Genomic DNA, 22,919 nt, shown 5'->3' on the forward strand with positions numbered 1-22,919 from the left:
AAACACAAATGATTCATCTAAGTTTGATTCACAATGCAAACTTAGACTGTCATGGTCATTGTTGGTTGTTAGTTGGTGACCATTGATTTTTTTTTAAATCATAAAAGAGATAAAGAGAAAAGAGATGAGAGGTATAAAGGGTAAAATAATTATTTTATCAATATGAAAAGTAATTACTAAAATGTATAAATATACAACAAATTCTAAAAAACGTAATTGTTTGTGTATATATATATATATATATTATAATAAAGATACATATGTTTTTCAAAAATTAGGTATATGTACAATATCAAGTATATGTGTACATGTCTTAATTGACCATACGTTTACTGTATATAATTTTAGATCTATGTATACACAATATGTATTGTAATATATGTTAAAAATATTTTAAATATTAGATTTATTCCTATCCTATTTAGTTTTAAATCACATAACCATTCCTACATATGTCATTTTAGAAAATATTCTAATGAAAGTTATTTTAAATGCTCTATTTCTTTTGGGTCCAAATCTAAACACATGGGAGAAAATGTACCCAAAAGAGCCAAAACAAATAATTTGAAGAGCCAAATTCAAAATGATGGGGTTTAAACTCAAATATAAACACATTAGAGAAAATATGTCCTAAGGAAGAATATACTGAACAGTGGCGGATCTAGTAGTGAGCTGCCCTGGGCTGAAGCCCAGGACAGCTCTCAAAAAAATTAAAATTTATAGTGTAAATGTTTTAATTTTTTAGTAATAGCCCACCCCAATTCATGTGCCTAGATCTGCCCCTGACACTGAACCTGTCTAAAGGGTAAATTAAGTCAAATAAGAAAGTATTGAAATTCAAAATTTTAATATTTATCCTTATAACAAATCTAACAATCTAACTCAAATTAACTAGAAATTCTTATGTAGACTCACTAGATTAAGCCAATTAGGAGTGTTAAAATTTAAATTTTATATTTATATTCATCTAAAATCTAAAAATTTGACTCTAATTTAAAAACCATAAACAGTTCTAGTCGACTCACTTTACCTTTAGTAAACTGAGTTTATACAAGAATTTTTCAAAACAAACACACAATGATCCCTTTTGCTTGGTTTAGTCTCCCTTCGCGACATAGAATAAGTCTATACAAAAATTTCTTGTTGGGAACAGTTTTGTATAGGATTGGATTGGTAAAAGAAACCAGTATTTGAGATGGATACCTGCATGAACTCTCCCAATATTTAACTTATTTTCCTACACAAATGATTCAAAGTATCAATATTTAACTTATATTTAGAGAAACATCACAGAGATCATAACAAAAGCATCCAACCATCAATTTCTCAGAATTGATTCATTCTCCCATTCTAATATCTCTATAATCTCAACAAACTTTGACCAAGCGCCACAGACCATAGAAAGGATCAATATCAAAATATTGGGGGAGTGGAACCTGCAGGGTTCACACCAGAATAACCATTTCAATCTACAACCATCAATTTCTCTATGTTTGTTCAGTTTCCACTACAAAACACTCAATTGCATAAATTTATATATAAACCAACACTTAGATTAAAGAAACGAGGCCAAGAAAGGAGCAAAAGATACATTGGATCAGTAACAAATCAGTGTCAACGCTCAATATCTGTGTATTCTCCACATATTTTCAAGTAGTCGTCCTACATAAACTATAAAAAGCATCAATATCCAAATAAATGTAGGAGTTCATAACAGAGACATGTACTAAATCAACCAACCATTAATTTCTCTGAATTTGTCCAGTTTCCTTAACAAAACCCTCAACCACATGCATTTTATAGAACCAACCAAATTTGTATATGATCCAGATGAGAAAGAGTTGGGGGGGGGGGGGGGGGGGAATGATTGATCAGTATGTAACCATAGCCAGAGATCAATATTGCTGCAACATCCACGTATCATCATTTCTCATAAATAAATTATAAAAAGTATTGACGTTGGAATATATGTACAGAGAGCTTGCAAAGGCCATAATTAAAACCTCTACTTCAATCCCCCATATTACTATTTCTCTGAATTGATTCTCTTTCCTAGAAAAAAATCCCTAATTGCATTAATTTATATAGAATCCAACAATTTCTAAAAATGAACCAGAAAAAAGGGAAAGTGACTCTCCCAAAAACAGCCCTCATTTGACCCTTCCAAAGTGAGGCCTCGTGCACTAGGGACATCCTTTTAGTTAAAATTTCTGTAGCTTGAACATATTTTTATCTCTGACATGGGTTTCTTATTGGTCCAATCATTTTTCTGTGCCCCAACTTTAACTAATTCTCATAAATAAACCATAAGAAGTATCAATTTCAGAATATATGTAGAGAGAGCTCAAAGAGTTCACAAATCACAACTAAATGGCTGTTCCAATCCACAGACCATCAATTTCCCTTGACGTTCATTCACTTTCCTTAACAAAACCCTCAATTCCATCAATTGATAAAGAATCCAACAGTGTCATATTTGACACCAATTGAAAGGAACATAAAAAAATGATAAGAGTTAGTAACAAATCTGTATTGGAGATTAATAATCTATACAATCTCCACGAATTTTAACTAATTCTCATACATGAACTATAAAAACTATGAACATCAAATAATGTGGAGAGAGATGAGACAGAGTTCATAATAATAATAAAAAAAATTCTCAATCCACCAACCATCAATTTCCCTGAGCTCATTCACTTTCCTCCACAAAACCCTCAACCACATTGACTTTTACAGAACCAACAGTTTCATATATGACCCAGAGGACAAAAAAGACTGCAAATATATATATATATATATATTGGATTGGTAAGAAACCTATGTTAGAGATCAACATCTATAAAATCTCCACAAACTTGACCAACTCTCATCTACAAACGATTGGAAATTTTATTCCCACTCCGGGAGTGTTAACCAATGTAGTTTTTACCACACCAGCGTAGAGTGCGGTTAACAATTTTTGGAGTGAGAACAACAGCAGCCCTCAATACAAGTATCAGTACTCACATGTATGTATGTAGAGAGAGCTTGCACAGTTAATCACTAAAACATTGTTCCAGTCTACCAACCATCAATTTCTCTGAACCAATTCACTTTCCTTAAAAAATATCCATAATTGCATCAATTGTACATAATTCAACGATTTATTATATGAGCCAGATGAAAAAAGATGGCAAAAACTTATAAAAGAAAACGATTTGATCAGTGTGAAACCTGTGTTATAATCAATATTTCTGTAATCTGCACAAACTTTTAACTGACACGAACCATTTATCAGTATCCAAATACATATAGAGTGAGGTCGCAAGTTCGTCAATGTCTCTTAATTCATTCAGTTTCTGATGAAAAGTTAAATAAAGACCCTGAATTGAATCGATTTATATAGAATCCAACAGTTTCGTAGAGGAATCGGATGAAAAAAGGGGCAAAAAAAAAAAAAAAAAAAAGATCAGATCACTAAGAAACCTGTGTCAATAATTTCCACAAACTTGAGTTAGGTATCGTCGTCGCCTTTCTTGGGCTTGCGGTACTGTTCTTCGACGTGCTTGGCCTTGAATAAGACTTCGTTGGTGAGCTTCTGAATGTTGGGCACGTTGTAGTTCTGAGCTATGTATATTCCGCACACCGTCCCGGCTATGAACGAGAAGCTGCTCCGTATTATCCCCATCCCTCTGCTTCCTTCTCTCTTCGCCTGTGGATCCGAATCGAACCACCGGAAAAACGTCCGGCGAGGCCCTCTAGGTGCTCTGTCAATCTAGGTTTCTCAGGAGAGTGAAGATAGCGCTCGCTGCTCTGGAAGGAGACTTTTCTGAGCAGTAGATATTACGAGTACGACACCTTGACTTTGACCCGTTTGGAATAAATTTTAGAGAAAGCTACTAAAATATTTTATATAATAATAATAATAATAAAAGTATGCTTAATAATAATAATAATAATAATAATAATAATAATAATAATAATAAATACTTTAAGTATATTTTTGTTAAGTTAAAAATACTTTAAGTACAAAACTATAGGGTTAAAATAGAGTCAAAATGAAAAATATGTTTTTGTAACTATTCATGAATTATAATGAAATCATAATTTTAGTGATTCTAGAACATAAATAATAAATTTAATTAATGAGATTATTAGTCTTTTCAATCGTTATTATTTATTATAGATAAAAACAAAATAATCACAATTTAAGAAATAAATAAATAAATAAAAATTAAATGAATACAAAGATGTAATATTTCACTATTGATATTAATGTCTTTGTCTTCTTCACACTCTCTACCTCATTGATATTTACCAAATTTATTTATTTTTTTGGCTATAATTTTGATTTTCTATTTATTCTCACACCCAAAATTGAAGGTTTCAATGAGAAGGGTAAAAATTTGAGAGAGAGAAAATTGAAAGTTGCAATGGAAACTTAATGTTGTTGGATAAGACCAGACCATGGTTGTTACACGAATCCAAGGATTAAATATCTTTAAATGACTTTGTAATAAAGGGAGTAAGAGAAAAAAAAAAAGTTAAAAAATGAGATAAAAAAAATAAACTTGTAATTGCCAATGAAGGAGATAAAGAGAAGGATCAGGAGTTGTCCAAATAGACAAAGGAGGAGAGAGAAAAAGGGTATCTTGATTATTTTAATAAATTTAACCTAAATAATAATATTATTATAATAATAATATGATGATAAAAACCATACACTATTTATAAAGTGATGTGAGATTTATATTTATTTATTAAAACATAAAAGTAATCGATATATTTTTACTAAATTTCAAATGTTTTACGGATAATAATTTACAAAAACAATAATCATGTATATATATATATTTCTAGAAATAATCATTTATTTGTTTTTTTTTTTCCAAGTAAACTTCAGAATAACAATTGAGTTTTCTCTCCCATTAGTTTTACCTTAACGCAAAAACAGACTTGGCTGCCCCCCCCCGCCCCCCCCCGGTGATTTTCCCTCCCCAGTTCCCCCCCTCCTCCCTCTCTCTCTCTCCCCCTCTCTCTGACAAAGCATAATAGGCGAAGGGCACAGAAACTCGCCCCGACGCCAAACGCCTTCGCCTTGAGATCGAAACAGGTTCTCAATTCGCTCGCTTATCCCTCTATTTTATCTCGATTCTCTCAAATCTGTATATATTTCACGTATTTTTTAACTTTATTAAAGAAATTATTAACAAATGCATCTTGAGATTCATGCCTCGAATCACTGTTTTTCTCTACGTCGATTCTATACGCGAGTTTTTTCTCGTTGATTTGTTTGGCATGTTTCCTGGTCAATATTAGGGTTTCCGGATCGTCCCTGTCTCGGTTTAATCCGGAGAATTGTGCATGAATTTTTTCTATACTTAACGATCCACTAGGAAGTTCTTTTCGTCAGTTCGGGTCATTATTTTATTGGATGTTTGTAGATACCTCGAATTTCAAATTTTCAGAAAAGCATATTTTGTACTCATTATTGTTTTTTGTTGGCTTGTAAGTAAAGTGAAGGTTCTACATTTGAATTGTGGCTATCTTTTCCTACATTTTAGTATATTGCAAAGTGACAAGCGGTTTTTGCTGGTGTCTACACCAACTTGGCCTAGAAAGCACTTAAGAAATTGCTTTCGGTGCGAGTTAGAGACTTAAGTTCGTTTGAGAAGGGAATTTGTTCCGTATTGAGGCGTTGCCAGGGGGCAACAAAGTAAGAAGCATAATTAGCAAATTACTGGTTACATTGGAGGGAAGGATGGGTCATGACCTATAGTGTATGGGTTGCATAAAAACTACTGGTTCTGCCGCTTCTGTGCCCAAGAAGATACAACAAGCATTATTGATTTGAGGCTTGAAATGATAGAGTATATCAGAAACTAGTAAATCCAGAATAGAACGAGGTCAAAATATTTAGGGATGTGTTTTTTCGGGCTTTCATAATGGAGGCAATGTTGGTGGGTGGGGGGCTGCACAACCTGTAGCTCTGGATGGAGGGCTAGGGGTGGTATCTGCTTGGGGAGAGGAAGGATGAATAGAAGAATGATGAAAAGAAAAGCAACAAATCTCAGCCTGTTAGGTTATTGTGGTGGCTGTTTTCTTGTTTCTTATGTAAATTTTATTTTGGTTTCTTTAAAAAATTAAAGTTTATTTTAGGTATTGCAAAATTTATTTGAATGATATTAGAACAAACCATTACATCTCATAAAGCAGCTTGATGGCAAAAGGGAATTTGAAACTAAGAATGAAAGTAGGGCAGTTAATCCAGTTTTCCAGAATTAGAGGATACCATTTGCATCTTAGAGTCTTACTATTGATACTAAAAATCAAAATAAGGGAAGTTAATGATTATTATTATTTTTTAAATTAGAGGATATCACACCGTTATCATCTGCATCTTAGATGTACCTTGAGAATGGTTATAATACATTATGCTAGCAAAATTGTGTGAGAAGGTCCAAGACCGTGGAGCCTAAACTTAAAACATCCTAGCCTATTTGTGTTATCTATGAATATAATTATGTTTTCCTTTCAATTTTCATTGCAGGTTATTGTTTTTTCTGCTTGGGGTAGTTTCCGAATGATTTAAGGCTCTGGAGAGTGTACAAGGTAAGCCATTGTTTTGCCCTCTGCAGCTTGCTTCTATTTGATATAAGTTATGCAACTAATGGTCATACTGACTTAGGTCTCATGAAAATTTGTAACATTGGTTGTGGCAAAGAATCTACTGTTGCTACCCATGGCTGTGAGGTACATATCGATCTCAGCCGTCTGCACATTGTTAAGCTTCATTAGCCTCCAGTACTGGACAGATCTGTCACTTGGGAAGCTAACATCAGACGAATTAGTTAGCGAGGATTCTATTGAACATTCAAATACCCACCATGCTTCACAGCTGCTTCTGGGTTCTCAAGCCAGAACCCTGTTGTTGGCCAATTTTGCACTGAATGTATTTGTTTTGCTAATTCTGGGTCTCAAGGTAACTGTTTATGGTTTTTGGTTGCTTTCTCTTATCAGATTGTCGATTACTATTTCCTGCATGAAAGGCTTGAAAAACCATACATATCCCATCAGAATTAACTTTTTTCCATTGGGGAAACTAGTACTATAAACTCATATAAACGGGTGGTTTTGGTAATGTTGAGTTATTTCATAATGTATCTTTGACAATGAAGCTGAAAGAGTTGATTTATTAGATACTATGGTCTTTATCTTATGTACATGCCTCAATGCAGCCGTTATGCGTAATCTTTTCTTTTGTTGAATAAATCAGTTGAGCATAACTTCAGTCTAATCATTTAATGGAACGTTGTACATACACATTGATTTTCTGTTTCAAGTTATCATGTCAGCATGTCAAGAAGCAAATTAACTTGTCAAGCAGGTATTATGGACTAGATTGGTGCCGGAACCTTTTATTGAATGTGGATGGTGAATAACCAAGTATAACATTAGTTGTTAATGAGATATATTATGATGGACAATTTCAGTGTAAAGATAACAGCTTTAACAAACTTGATGCATATATAATCTTTGCTCTTTTTGATAAGTTCACGTATAATCCTTTTGGAGGAGAGGGCAATATATAATCATTTGTGAAAACACAAAAAATTGCAGGGTCAGATGTAGTTGTTTCTAAACAACTACATTTTTATTCTTATTTAAACTGCTAAATTTCTAGCACTTGGGAATGAGATCTTTTAATGTTGAGTATATCCATAAATTATGATACTAATCAAGGTTTGCAACTGGGTTGGTATCTTTAAAGGCACAATAATGTTGCCTAACATATTTGACCATGCCAAATCATTTCACATTGTACAGAAGAAGCATTTAATAATAACATAAGTGAATAGCAGTAGCTAATAATTAGTAACTGATTGGTGATAACCATACTTATGTTGTCTTATTAATTAAACTATTGATTCTGTGAAGGCTTGGGGGGTTATTCTATGTCTCTTGTGGTGTAGTTATGGGGTTGGAAGAAATATAAGTACCTTTTCCTGGTCTGTACTCTTACGAACCTTTTGTTTTATCATGTGAAGGCTGTGGGTCTGCCCCTCTTTTAACCCTGTAGATTTTTGGATAGCTTTCTTTTCCTTTGATTAATTATGTATTTTGTACCATATTTCACTTGTATTTGGTTGGTCATCCTTTTGGAATTTTCTTAGGATATGCAGATATTTAGAAAACACAGAAATATTATTCTATGAACATTCATCACTTCCTTTTAACTTAGCTGTGTATAATAGATTCTGTAAGGATAATAATGCAGTGCGAAGAAGAATCAGCAAAAAATAAGTGCAAGATTTGGGATAAAACAGCATTAGATCAATTGTGCAAAGATAATATGAAATTCAGGGTTGAAGAAAATCTCAAACGTTGAATTAGAATAAAACAACTGCCTAAAAAGTGTCTTAAAAGGCTATTTATACTAGGGTTACAACGATGATAAATCCTAGCCATTGATCACAAATGAATCTTTCTAATCTTAACCATCCATCTATATTAAAAGTCATATGCTAATTACATGATTACTTATTAAAGCTAATAATATAAAATACTTCCTAAAACCCAAGTACTTAAATACTAACTATAACTAAACAAATAAAACATTAACAAATCAAAGATATTCTCTTGGATCAGATGAAGTCCCTTTGAAATAATCATCTCCTTTCTGCAAAAATGTATGTTTTAGTGCAACTTCATGTCCATTTATTTGTAAAATTGTATGGCAAAATGAAATAAGTGTGGCCCAATGTTGCTAGCTTTTGTAACATTTTGTTACCTAATACCAGGTTGCCCAAATTTTCAGCGTGGTACTCTCTGGATTTAGATATAGTTATTAACTAAGTCTGATGTAGCATTACAGTTGTAAAATACCGAAACGTACAAGCAACAGAGTTTTTTTTTTCTTGGCTTTGTAAGCAACAAATAATTTCATGAATGTTGTTTTAGTGCACTTTTGTTCTCATTCACAAATGATTATGCAGGATAAATTTATTAGGGGATGCTTGTGAAGATTGGGGACGCACATCAGAGTCAGCATCTCAGAGTTACATGCTATATAGCCATGTGACAATTAGTTGGATTTAAGAAGTTTATGTAACTATTTAAGTCCATATAGACAAGAATTGGTCTGATATATCATTATAATTATTGAAATAATGAAACATTTTGTCCACCAACACGTCAAGCCTTTGTTCTGTTATGCGGGGTTGACTATATGAATTCTATTTCATCAGAATTTTTGTGAATGTTGTTTGTTCTCATTCATGAATGAGTATGCATGCTAAACTTATTTATCAGAGACTTGTGAGGAATTGTGGGTGCACATCAGAGTCAACGTCTAATAGTCATATGCTATAGCTGTGTGAAAATTAGTTGGGTTTAATAAGTTTATTTGACCATTCATTTGTCAGTGTTAATCTAACAGAGTATTTGTGGATGTTTGTTGCATATTAGTAACTAAAATATTTTTGAAAAGGTTCAGTTCATATTTATCTGAGTTGTTTCTTTTTAATATTTGTCTGAAGCTTCTTGAGTAACTTGCTCCTCTCTCCCTGAATAAGAAAAGGTCTACATGGGAGACTGACCAATCTTAAAATTGAATTGACGAGACCAACAAAAATGTATGTCCCCTAAATGGAGGTCAATCTTTCCCAACGTTACCCTTTCCACAATTTGTTTTTCATCTGCAGGGCCTATTTTCATACCTCAATCTTTATTAATGTCATAGAACTTGTCCCTGAATCCATTCTAACCACATGATCACAAGTAAGCTTTAAATTGTACTTTGAATACAATTGAGGCTCTTAACATTGCGAAATTTTAGTAGTATATTCCAGTAATCTTGTTATACTGCTATTAAATTACAATGGTTAGATGTATTGTCATTTGGATGCTCAATTAATTGGATATATGAATCCTTCTTGCAAAAATAACTCTCCTTTCAGATTGGGTTTCTTGATATTGGAGCGATCTTCACATACCAATACATGTAATGTGCTCTCATAAGTTTTTATTTGCACTGACTGATGGGCGTATAAGTGTGCAAACATATTTATTGTTCTAAATGGTGTGATAGAGATAGGTAGAGAAGAAAGGCGAAGCAAGACATGGGGGAGAAAGTATATCCCCTTTTCACGTGTCTCAGTTATAGAATAACATCAAAATAGGAAACAACAAGAGGAGGGGACCAGATGTAGGGAGATGACTCATATCTTTTTGCTTTTTCTTCTAATATAAATAAACCTCGAGGCTAAATGGTTTTGCACAATGATAGCCTACTTATAGGCTTAAGTAAAACCATCTAAAACTCATCTCATCCCATAAGGTAATAAATAAAGCACCAAACTTTATCCCAAGGATAATTAAGATCTATGAAACAAATCCTAAAGTAACTAGTTTAATAAGCCATCTCATAAATTTTTGCATCAATTAAAACCATTGTCTTGTGACCTCCATTGACTAGACAGATTACATTATCATGATAATGCCATTGGTTGGGCATGCAGAGCTGCTGCATGCTCTACCGTATATCACTGGTTTTGGTTGATGGGTTCATCTTGGATTATTTTCATTAGCTTTTGATTTTATTGGTGAAAATAGTAGTCTACATTAATGGCATTTTTTTTGGTTGACACAATCAATTTTATGTTCTGCAGACTGTATTCTTTGTGGAGCTGTACCCTTCTGAAATTCGAAAACTAGCAGAGAAACTTATTAACTATATTATCTACAAGGTAAATGTTTATAATCCTAGATGAAGTGGATGCACTTATTTTCATTTCGTGTTTACCACGTGGTTGTGATGACACACTGTTGTTTCATGATTGCTATTTCCATGTTTGTTTGTCTGCCTTTCTGTTCCCTCCCTGGTTGAGAATCTAGGTGGTTTGCTTGGGGTACAATTGAGTACTGTTAAGATGTTTTCTATTGGAAATAGGAGATATTAGTTTTCAGGGAAAAATGAGAATGAAGTGTATTTTGTTAATAGGACCAGGTTTACATTAAAAAGAATTAGAATATTGTTGTGAGCAGAGTATTATTTTCTCTGTATTACATGCATACATGTTAAGCTTTTGAGATTGAAAGATAAAATTAGTGCAACAGAGATGGAAATAATGGGGAATTTCATAGAGATGAAAAATTGTTTTGGACCTTTATAGTTCTAGTTATGTTAGGTTTTTGTTCATTTAGAAACTGAAAAGTATAGGGATTATTCAGATTTGAATTATTGATTGTTGAATATAGATTGATACTGGTGTATATTTTTCTTCCCCTAATTTATTCTCCTTCGATATTATTTTCTTGTTCTCTCTTTTCTTCTTCCCTTTCTGCTTCTTCATCTGATTTTTATCTTCTTCACTTCTACTTTATGTAGGCCCCCCTCCCCCTTGGGGCGCGTGCGGGCAGGTGAAGGAAGCCAAAACCTGGATCAGGGTATTCAACCCAAATTGTGAGAGGGTCAGAGTGAGGTTGAAGCAGGGTCAAACTAGGATTTGTTTTATTAAATAAATAAGTACATACAAATTCATCACACAATAGTCAACACTATATAGTCTATAATAGACACTTAAAAAATTTGTGAAGTATCATTATATTACAGGCAATAATTACAAATTGATTATACATCAACAATATCCAAATTACATAAATACTTATCATTATAAATATTTTTATTATGTTGTCCGTTATTTTGAATGGGATTTGATCCACCAAACTTATAGATAATCCAAATGGTTGATATTAATTCCTTTTGGATCTTTCAAATTATTGTTATCTTCTAACATTAAAAAATAAAATAGAAATTATAAAAAAAAACTTTCGTGTTTAATTGAATCAGTTCTTGATTCAACTGGCTAGTTTACGCTTTAAACTGGCAAAGACCACTTTTTGCTTCCAATTCGACTGGTTTATTGACTTGTTCCTGATTTTCTCAGTTGTTCCAAAAATCTGGTTTGATTCTCTTAACATTGGCCCTCTCTAAGCCTAAAAGATAACAACCTTTTTCCTTGTTCTTTCTTCTTAATTGGCAAATTGTTATTGCCCTTTTTTCTTTCTTACCTTTGCTCTCCAATTTTCTTAAAGGCGGGAAGGTAGCTTCTTGCTCTTTCTCTAAACGCTACTGTGACTCCAATGCAAATAAGAACACTTGGGCAGGTGGCTTCTACCAAGAAGTTGGGGTCAACTGTTGGAGAATAGTCAACTTGTAGATAACATATCATCATCATCATCATCACCACTACCACCATAAGCCTTAATCCCACCAGTGGGGTTGTCTACATGAGTTTTAGCTCTCCAACCATCTTTATTTATGACCAAGTCTTCTGTAAGACCATTATATATAATTGTCATGTCATAGGGCTTTTCATCATGTTTTCCTTGGTTTTCCTTTACCTCTTTATCTATGAACTTATTTTGTTCTACCAACTTGCTTCACAAGTGTCTATTAGTCTTCTTCTCACATGTTCAAACCGTAGTAATCATGTCTTGTGTATCTTATCTTCAAAGGCTGCCCCTCGAACTTATGATGGATAATCTTGTTTCTTTTTTGTTTTTGTTTTTGTTTTTTTTTTTGGGGGGGGTGGGGGTGGGTGTTGTATGCCCATACATTCACTACCATACCATTCTCATCTTGGTAACACTCATATTTGATATATTTTGGTATTTAACTGTCCACATAGTGAGTCATACAATAAAGATGGTCTTATAGTCCTCTGATAGAACTTTCCTATCAGTTTTAAAGGAATTTTGTGATTGCATCTAATGTTAGGAACACTTCTCTACTTTAATTATCCTACAGTAGCATTTTCAAGTGGCTCCACATCTTTTTTAGCATTTGATCTGATATATGAGTTGATCCTTTCTATGAATAGCTTGATTTCCAAGCCTTAACATGGCATCTTCCACACTTCTCTTTTTGTTAAACTTACATTTTGTGTCTTTGGTTTTTGACTTGCTCAACTTGATTCCTTTGGATTGAAGGTGTTCTTCTGTAATTTGAGCTTTTCATTCACAATTTCTTTTGTCTTCTTCACTAAGATAATATCGTATACAAATAATATACACCAAGACATCTCATCGTGAATATACTTGTCATGTACCTAGGAGTATAGGAGGGTCAATGTTGTAATAGGAATATAATAAAAGGGGGGTAATCTTGTAATAGGTTTATAATAACTGTTAGGATATATTGTTAGCAAGTGGTTAGGCTGGTAGAAGTCAATGATGCCTATATAAGGCTGCTGTTAGGAGTTTATTGGATATGCTTGAATTGATGAATTGAAATCTCTTATTTCCCTCTCTAATCTCCCTCCAATTTCTCTCTAATCTCTCTCTTTCTTTCCCTTTTCTTTCCCTCACTGTTTTGTTCTCCCTAACTTCCTCCCATCTCTTCCGATCTAACTTCCGAATTCCTTCTAATTACATCTTAAACCAGTCATGAACCCTAGGGACATGACAATACTTTATGAGCTGTCCATCACAGGAGCAAAAAGGTAAGGGCATTAATGCAAATCTGTGATGTAATAGGTAATCCAATTATAATTGAAAAAGTTTATATATTTCCTCTACAAGTTCTAACACACATTTTTACTTGATGAATGATGATACATGTCCTTAATAACCTATATATAAGCAATACTCCTTTTTTCTCAAAATTCCCCACAGGTTTTCTGTGGGGACTCTGCCATAGGTTTTCCTCCTAGACTCCTAGTCTATGAACACCATATTCAGATCCTTCTGATTATGTTTGGACTTTTCCATTAGACATCTCAGTAGATAGATAGCTTTCATTGTTGACCTACTGGGCACGAAACCAAATTGATTTTTTGCAACCTTGGTTTCTCTTATAACATTTGCTTAATCACCCTCCACCAAGAAGTAAAATTAAGCTCTGATAACACAATATGTTCACTTAATTGTTGTTTTGTGTTATTGGAAAAGTACGAAGTCTAACAAGGTGTAAGAATTAGTCGGGCATTGTCATTATCTTGTTTGAGGTGTTGTATGAGAGGACTACATGCAAATAAAAAATTGAAATCCTCTGTAGCAAATTTTCTTGATAGAAAGATTTCAATATGTTTACTGGCATTGCTATTCTTGAGAAGATTAGGAAGGATTACTTTGTGTTTTAACTTGCAAACCAACTAGTCTGCCACTGGGGAGACGTTAGTTTCATATTGATGATGTCTTACCTGATGCTGTGTGGATGTGATATAAGTTGATGTTATCCTAGATCTTTCTCAATTTTCAACACCCTCATATTGAACAGTTGAAGTGATGCAACTCCTTTTCCTTTTGTAGCACGATTTATCATGATCTTGTATCCAAGCTATAAATTTAATTTCTTGCATGTGTAGTAGCTTCCTGCCCTCTGTTTCCCTTCTTATTTATTTTCACTTCAAATTCTGTTTTTGGAGGAATCTAGTTCTACCATACATTTTCTCATCAAGACCCATTAGGTCTTGTCATGGTTTTCCTGATAGGTGGGAAATCAAGAGAGGGAAAATGTATGGTTCAACTATTTACTCAGGAAATAAAGGGGATGGAAAAATTTATGCTATTTGGAGTACTGTACATTTCAATCCCCATGCTTAGAGGATTGTTTCAACTATTACTTTTATTAGCAAGCTTTTTGGCTAATTTCAACTTTTTTTCAGTTCTTCCACATAAGGGAATCTTTGCACCACATTTACTCCATTGGAGTTGGAAATTAGAAAATGTTTTCTACAACTGAACGGGCCCTAAGTATTTCAATGAAAACTATATCTATCTATGAGTTTTTGGCTATCAGATGAATTGTATTCCTCACTATTATCAATACTGATTTTTGTTATTGCCTAATTTATGTCTATATATTGATTCTGTTGAGCAGGGGTTATTTCTTCCCTTGGTTGTCCCACCAACAATATTTCAAGCAGGCCTTTGGTCAACATGGTTGACTATACTTTGTTCATTGAAGGTATGTGGATTATATTTAAGAGAAAACTGTGGCATATAATTCAGTCTAGGTCACCCTTTGTGAAATGTACAGATGTTCCAAGCTTTGGCAAGAGATCGACTTGAGCGGTTGAATGCTTCTCCTTCTGCAAGTCCATGGGCATATTTCCGTGTATATTCTGTGTTATTATTGGTTTTATCCAGTGATTTGCTCTGGTACGACTTAATATGTTCAATTTTCAATAATCAGTCACGCCAATTGCTGTGTTTAGATCACGGTTCAAAAAAAAAAAAAAAAAAAAAAAATTGCAAGGATTAGATGATCTGTTGATATTTTCTCTCTCTTGTTTTCTTTCTTGGTGTTTGCAGGATAAAGCTGTGTGTAGTGATATATGGAACATTGCAATCATCTATGTTTCTTCTGTTGTTCTTTGAGCCGCTTAGTATTGCTTTTGAGACATTACAGGTAGTCTGACTGGAGAACTTTTTCACCTTTATAATTGATAAATCTATCCATATATCTTATAACATTTCACTATGGAAAAAAATAATAAAATCATGATGAAAGTTCTCTGGTCTGCATATTGTTTCTGTAGGCAATAATGGTACATGGCTTTCAGTTGCTTGATATATGGATCCATCACTCAGCAGGGAACCATTCAAGCTCAAACAATCATCAATTTAAACTCTTTGATGTATCGGCAACAGGTAGTTAGTAAAACTCTCCCATGAAATCATTCCATTTTTGTTGCTATGTTAGCAGCTGGTTGTCAATTCTGATACTTATATCCCCCAATATTCATCTACTTTTCTTATCCATTAGTAGCTCCTAAAAATTTTCATTGCTTCATCCATTTTTCTATTCTTCTCTGTATTCCTTTTATCCAGCTCATTATTCCATGATCTTGATAATAACATACATTTTTGTGAAGCATGACACTTTATGTTTTCTTTATAAAGTAAGTTGTCCCTAATAAATTTTATCTAGTTCCTTTCCTTTTTTTTCCTCTCTAGAAATATAAAGTTATTTTAATTGTAACTAAACACGTTTTCCAACAAAAGGATTATCTATCAGAAAAATGAGAAAACAAATAAGGGGGAGAGGGCCGTTTCTTGGTGCCAAGGTAGTTGAAACTTGGTTATTAAGCATAAGAATGTAGGTCTGTTTTCCCAGATTAGACACTTCAGGCAAATAGAAAGTGTTTCATTCTTAACGACATAATTGACTAACACTTCTTAGTGTCTCTTTAAGTTGAGAAATGGGGGAATATTGGGGAAATACTAGGTGCCTGATGATGGGATATAGGACTTTCTTCTTTTTGCTATGTTGAGCCTTCTGGGGTAGCGTACATTTCAAGGAAATGTGGCACTTATTACTTTAAAAGAATAAATGTTTATAATTATTTAAATTGGACAATCTTTTGGTTGGTGGATTGTTTTGGTCATTTATTAATCTTGCCGGATAAAGGAGAAGGGTTGTGTTAGGTAGCCGACAGCTAACGTAAAACTTAGTCGGATCCAAAACATGAACTCTAGACAAATTATGAAAAATCGTTTGGGCGTGGGCGTAACCTTTCATAGCAACGCGCTACACTGCCCCCGTGTAGTGACAAGTGAGCTAGAGCCGCTGCATTGGCGCCCGGATGTAGTGATAAATGAGCAAGGGTTCCTGCATTTGCTTGGACGGATGTGGGTAAAGAAGCTAGTCCAAAATCAAAATCAAAACCAAAATCAAAATCAAAATCAAATCAAAATCAAAAACAAAATCAAATTCAAAGTCAAGGCCAATAACAAAATCAAATCCAAAGTCAAGGCTAAAAACAAAATCATAGATTAAGGATTGGGTCATGGAACATAGGAACATTAATAGGCAAAGCTATGGAAGTGGTGGATGTGATGATTAGGAGAAAAATTAATATTATGTGCCTTCAAGAGACGAGATGGGTAGGGAAAAAAGCAAAAACTTTATCAGAAGCTGGATATAAAATATGGTACACAGGAACTGATCGAGCGAAAAATGGAGTGAGGATTATTATGGATAAAAGCTTAATAGATGAGGTAGTGGATGTAAAGAGAATAGGGGATATGATTATTATGGTGAAGATTAGTTTAGGAAGAATGACTATGAATATCTTTAGTACATATGCACCACAAGCAGGGTTAGGTGATGAGATAAAAGCAAAATTCTGGGAGGACCTAGAGGGATTCATACAAATGATACCAAGAGGAGAGAAAGTGATTATAGGAGGTGACTTAAATGGGCACGTGGGTAGAGACGGAAACGGATATAGAGAGGTACAGGGAGGGTATGGATTTGAGAAAATTAATAATGAGGGTAAATCTATCCTAGATTTTGCTATGGCATATGAGCTCATTATAACCAATACTAGGTTCAAAAAATGGGACGAACACTTAATCACATATAAAAATATCACCTCAAGCACCCAAATAGATTACTTCCTCATGAGACAAGAGGATCGGTTATGTTGTAGGAATTGTAAGGTGATACCGGGAGAGTGTTTGACTACTCAACATAGACTTCTAGTACTTGACGTCTAAGTAAGAAATTGGAAGAGAAAAAATCACATAAAACAAAATCCAAGAATCAGGTGGTGGAATTTAAAAGGGGAGAAACAACTAATCTTCAAAGAAAAATTAAGGGGTAGAAGGGAATGGAATGGAGAAAGACAGACAAACCAAATGTGGAAAGAAATGACTAATACTCTGAGAAGCACGGCAAAGGTAGTCCTTGGAGAGACAAATGGTAGAGCCCCTAACCTTAAGGAGTCTTGGTGGTGGAATGAAGAGGTACAATGGAAAATTAAAAATAAGAAAACTTGCTATAAGGCAGTATATCAATGCAACAATGAAGAAAATCAAAAAAAATATAAAGAAGCAAAAAAGGCAGCAAAAAGAGCTGTTAGTGAAGCAAGGTCAAAAGCATATGAGAATCTATATAAACGATTTGATACAAAAAATGGAGAAAGGGATATATATAAATTAGCTAAAGCAAGAGAAAGAAAAACACGGGATTTAAATCAAGTGAAATGCATAAAAGATGACAATCAAAATGTTTTAGTAAATGAGGGAGCGATTAAGGAGAGATGGAAAGAAAATTTCACAAAATTATTCAATGATGGTGGTGACACAAGAGTTAGGTTGGGACATCTTAGTAACTCCGAAGGGAATGTGGGCTACACATTCTATCGACGCATAAGTTCAAATGAAATAAGGCAAGCATTAAAAAAGATGAAAAATCATAAGGCAGTGGGATCAGATAATATACCAATAGAAGCATGGAAATGCATGGGAGAAGAGGGCATCTCCTGGCTAACGCAACTATTTAACGCCATCCTTAAATCAAAAAGATGCCAGATGAGTGGAGGAAGAGTACTTTGGTTCCTATATACAAGAACAAAGGAGATGTTCAAAACTGTGAAAATTATAGAGGAATTAAGTTAATGAGTCATACCATGAAACTCTGGGAGAGAATAATAGAGCAGAGGCTCAGAAAGGAAACAAAGGTGTCAGAAAATCAGTTTGGTTTCATGCCTGGTAGGTCAACAATGGAAGCTATATATTTACTGAGGCGTCTAATGAAAAGGTATCGAGATCATCAGAAGGACCTACATATGGTGTTTATAGATCTAGAAAAGGCCTATGATAGGGTCCCTAGAGAAGTATTATGGAGGGTTTTAGAGAAGAAAAGAGTCAAAATAGCCTATGTACAAGCCCTTAAGGACATGTATCATGGTGTAGAGACAAGGGTTAGAACATGCGGAGGGGATACTGAACCATTTACAACTACAATAGGACTGCATCAAGGTTTTGCACTAAGTCCATACTTATTTGCCCTAGTAATGGATGAACTCACTAAAGATATTCAGACAGATGTGCCATGGTGTATGCTATTTGCAAACGACATAGTGTTGGTGGATGAAACAAAAGAAGGAGTGAACACTAAGCTTGAGTTGTGGAGAAACAATTTAGAATCTAAGGGATTTAAATTAAGTAGAAAGAAAACAAAATATATGGAATGCAAATTTAGTAAAAATGCAAGAGTGGATAATGTTATAATAAAATTAGAAGACCAAATCTTACAAAGAAAAGACCATTTTCGATATTTGGGATCAGTGATTCAAAAAGATGGAGAAATCCACGAGGATGTCGCACATAGAATTAAGGCAGGTTGGCTAAAATGGAGAAATGCATCGGGGGTGTTATGTGATGGTAAAATCCCATTAAAATTGAAAGGAAAATTTTATAAGACAGCTATAAGACCAGTTTTGCTGTATGGCTCAGAATGTTGGGCAGTCAAATATCAGCATTAGCAAAAGACGAGTGTAGCGGAGATGAGGATGTTAAGATGGATGTGCGGACATACAAGAAAGGATAAAATTAGAAATGAAGTTATTCGTAATAAGGTAGGAGTAGTGCCAATCGAGGAGAAGATGAGAGAGACTAGACTAAGATGGTTTGGTCATGTGAGAAGGAGACTAAGAGATGCTCCTGTGAGGAGAGTTGATGAAATGGAACAATTAGTCACAAAAAGAGGTAGAGGTAGACCCAAGAAGACTTTGGGAGAGACATTAAAATTTGATATGAAATATATGGATCTAAATGAGGATATGACAAAAGATAGAAATACATGGAAGTCTAGAATTCATGTAGCCGACCCCACATAGTGGGATAAAGGCTGGGTATGTTGTTGTAAATTTCTTTCCAATTGCATGTTTCTAATGTTGTTTCTGCATTTGCTGAAGATCAAGGGTTCCTTTGATTCTTGTTTCTCATTGAACTCATCATGACTGTTTTACTGGGATCTGCAGGTTCATTGTGGGAATGGAAAGGCATTCTTATCCGGAACTTGGGATTTCTTCTAGACATCATGACGTTGTTGATGGCACTTGGTCATTATGTGCATATTTGGTGGCTACATGGCATGGCATTTCATGTTGTGGATGTAGTTCTTTTCCTAAATATACGAGTATGTGTTTCTTGCTGTTTAGATAGTTTATATCAAAATTCATTTGACTTGGCCACTTGGCTTTTAAAAATCCATTTCATTTTGTTTTTTTTTTTTTTTTTCATTTTTTGTTTTGACCAGGCCTTGTTAAGCGCAATAATAAAACGCGTAAGAGGATTTATAAGATTGAAGATAGCTTTAGGTGCACTTCATGGGGCACTTCCTGATGCAACATCTGAAGAGATACAGGCATATGAAGATGAATGTGCCATCTGTAGGGTTAGCTTCTCACCCCAGTTTGCTCTCCAGTCTCTGTTTGATATTATGTTTATCTCAAGCTTTAATGGGTGTGCTAATGGCAGGAACCAATGGCAAAGGCAAAGAAACTATCTTGTAATCACCTTTTCCATCTAGCATGTTTGAGATCTTGGTATGATCTATGTTGATTGTATTGGATGATCTTGATATGTAAATTAAACTGTGTAAAGTTGAACATAATACTGACAATGGCACATCAATATTAGGTTGGATCAAGGTCTAAGTGAGAATTACTCTTGCCCCAATTGTCGAAAACCACTTAACATGGGCAGATCTGAAGAGGAAGCAAACCATCTTGTGGCTGATGTTTCAACTGATGAGCAACTTGCCCGTCAAATGAGTTCTGGACTTGATCGACATAATCCTCCCAGTAATGCCTTGCCAACAGGAGTGTTCCCCGATCAGATGCATAACCCATTAGAAACTGGTCCTTGGAGGTCTGTGTCCTTACACATGTAAAGTTACTTTGAGATGTATGTTATGCCTCAAGGTTGCCCTTTTAGCTTATAGCTGAGATAAGCCCCTCATTGTTCATATGCTGTGTTGTTTCAAAGGTGCTTTGTAATCTTCCATTCTATGCTGTTTTCTCATGTATTTTTGGATGAGCAAGATAGCAACTGCTTTTGGCATGTGCAGGTGGAATTTACTTGTGCACATAATTCTACCGTTTTAAAATACAAATTAGCTTCGGCATGCGGATTATAGAGAACATTTTGATAACTGTGTAGATGATTTTGCTATGCAATAAACCTTTTGCATGCATCACAAGCTAAGTAATTTTTTAAGGCTATTATATGCAAGATAAATACGAGTCATGGTCTGTTCCCAAGAAAATGAAGGGAAAAGTATCAATGCTTACATGCCCTATTCTGTCTTACTTTGACTTTCTACCTTAGGGTCATTTTCACATTTAAAAAAAAAAAAATACGTTTCTTGATGAATAAAGTCAGTGCTATTTATTCTCTAATATTTCTTCTCCTTTTGTTTTACATCCTTAGTGGCGTAGGGCTTGATTCAAGTTGGCTGAATACATGGTCAAGCCAGGGTCTAGATGGGGCTGGTCCATCTACTGGTGCAAGATCAGTTGGACTAGGAAGAGTTCAGATGATGATGCGGCATCTTGCAGCTGTGGGAGAAACATATGCCCAGACTGCTCTTGAAGACGCAGCTTGGAGCCTTTGGCCTATGAATCCCTCTCAGGCTGGTCCATCTGGTTCAGCCCTTCATCATAGTGGTTTTGTCAGATACCCTGGAACTGCTGGTGGTTTACATATGAGGACTACCTCACGAGCTGCAAACAACAACATGGCAAACATACTTGCCATGGCTGAAACTGTGCGGGAGGTGCTTCCCCACATTCCTGATGAACTAATTTTTCAGGTATAATTTGGATTCAAGCAACATCTTCCTAAGTTCTAAGCTGTCCTCCAGTTACATAAAACTTGGAGGGGCATTGAGCACCCCCTCCTTCCCTGCCTTTTCTTTTTTTGATAAAACATAGTTTAGCTTGGCCCATTAATCCTATGGAATATGACAATATATGGCAACAATAAAGATTTTACCCTACACAAATATGTACAGGCGGGCTCTGATAAACATCTTCTATTGCTTGGCATGGTTTTGTTAAAAAGGATGGCCTCATAACAACAGCAATGGTTGTTCCATTGCGACACTGTCGTGGCCCTCATTCTTACATTGTAGTTGCATGTGGGGTTGGGGCTAACAACCTCTGACTGTCTGCAACTGTGCTCTGGGTGGTCCTTTACATTTTTTTGATATTTAGCACCAGTAAGTGGCTAGTATTGGCTTCTTTTCTTTTACATATCTGTTTTTCTCGCTGTAAATTTTTATTTGTCTTTGTTTGGTTTGTTCATAGTCTTCCAAATAATATATAGCAATTTAGTTATCTAATTTGAAAGGGAAAAGATGATATTGTTTAACAGTAAGTGTCAAAGACTACAAAATGTATTTTGCTGCCATTCTACCTTTACGATCTAGTTCCGTTTTCATTTATAATCTGTGCAGTGGATTAAGTGGCTGCTTATTGTGTACAAAAGTATAATTCTTTTGGCTTAAAGTCCTCTTGTATTGCTTAATGGTAATCCAACTGTCATTAAATTTTGCAGGAGTTGCAGCGCACAAATTCAGTTACCGTCACTGTGAATAATCTGCTCCAAATGTGAGTTGCCCCCGGAGACTTGCAATCATCTAAAGAAGGGGAGGGCCCGGTGCCATCTTGCTGTCCAATTTTCCGGAGTGTTCGATATATATATATATATATGCATAATATATAATCACAAGCTTGCTTCACCAACCTCTGTATATACTCTCTCTCTCTCTCTCTCTCTCTATATATATATATATATATATAGGACAGGCTGGCTATGTATGGTAAAAAATGAAGAAGTGTGGAAGTATATATTTCTGGGCCTCCTTCTGGTCTGGTTGAAGGAAATAAATTTGCTCTGTTGAAATGTGGGCAAGCAGTGCTTTTGCTCTGTTAATTGACATATATCAAACTTACAACTTACTACTGTCTTTTATCTTATGGTGCCAAAATTCTACTGTATTCTTTTGGTTTAGCCAGAGAGAAGTGAATGATTTATGATGTCTTTAAGTTTCCATGAAGCTGGGCCATCTCAGTTGTATTTTCCCAGTAAACAAGTCAATTCATTCACGTGGCACGTTTAACAGGGATTCATTT

The 22,919-nt window shown here is 34.6% G+C and overlaps 2 protein-coding genes across 4 annotated transcripts; one reads left to right on the forward strand and one right to left on the reverse strand.

The window, feature by feature from the left end:
* Positions 1–1,274: 1,274 nt before the first annotated feature.
* Positions 1,275–3,821, reverse strand: LOC127797702 (uncharacterized). Of its 2 annotated transcripts, none has more exons than XM_052330811.1 (2): positions 3,469–3,821; positions 1,275–1,436 (listed from the first exon to the last, which is right to left on the reverse strand). In XM_052330811.1, exon 1 carries the CDS (start codon positions 3,668–3,670, stop codon positions 3,497–3,499), a length of 174 nt encoding a protein of 57 aa, XP_052186771.1. In that variant the 5' UTR covers positions 3,671–3,821; the 3' UTR covers positions 1,275–1,436; positions 3,469–3,496. The 2 variants fall into 2 exon arrangements, with proteins under 2 accessions (XP_052186771.1, XP_052186772.1); XM_052330812.1 differs by lacking the exon at positions 1,275–1,436 and adding an exon at positions 1,653–1,671.
* Positions 3,822–4,961: 1,140 nt separating this feature from the next.
* Positions 4,962–22,745, forward strand: LOC127797116 (E3 ubiquitin protein ligase RIN2-like). Of its 2 annotated transcripts, none has more exons than XM_052329676.1 (14): positions 4,962–5,095; positions 6,533–6,594; positions 6,671–6,964; positions 10,653–10,730; positions 14,867–14,953; positions 15,026–15,147; positions 15,301–15,397; positions 15,528–15,639; positions 19,761–19,918; positions 20,039–20,176; positions 20,260–20,327; positions 20,422–20,652; positions 21,214–21,595; positions 22,342–22,745. In XM_052329676.1, the coding sequence occupies exons 3-14, from the start codon at positions 6,725–6,727 to the stop codon at positions 22,396–22,398; spliced, it is 1,770 nt and encodes a 589-aa protein (XP_052185636.1). In that variant the 5' UTR covers positions 4,962–5,095; positions 6,533–6,594; positions 6,671–6,724; the 3' UTR covers positions 22,399–22,745. The 2 variants fall into 2 exon arrangements, with proteins under 2 accessions (XP_052185636.1, XP_052185637.1); XM_052329677.1 differs by having other exon boundaries at positions 6,707–6,964.
* Positions 22,746–22,919: the final 174 nt, after the last annotated feature.

Source organism: Diospyros lotus, chromosome 3 (assembly GCF_014633365.1).
Source record: "Diospyros lotus cultivar Yz01 chromosome 3, ASM1463336v1, whole genome shotgun sequence".
Lineage (NCBI taxonomy): Eukaryota > Viridiplantae > Streptophyta > Magnoliopsida > Ericales > Ebenaceae > Diospyros > Diospyros lotus.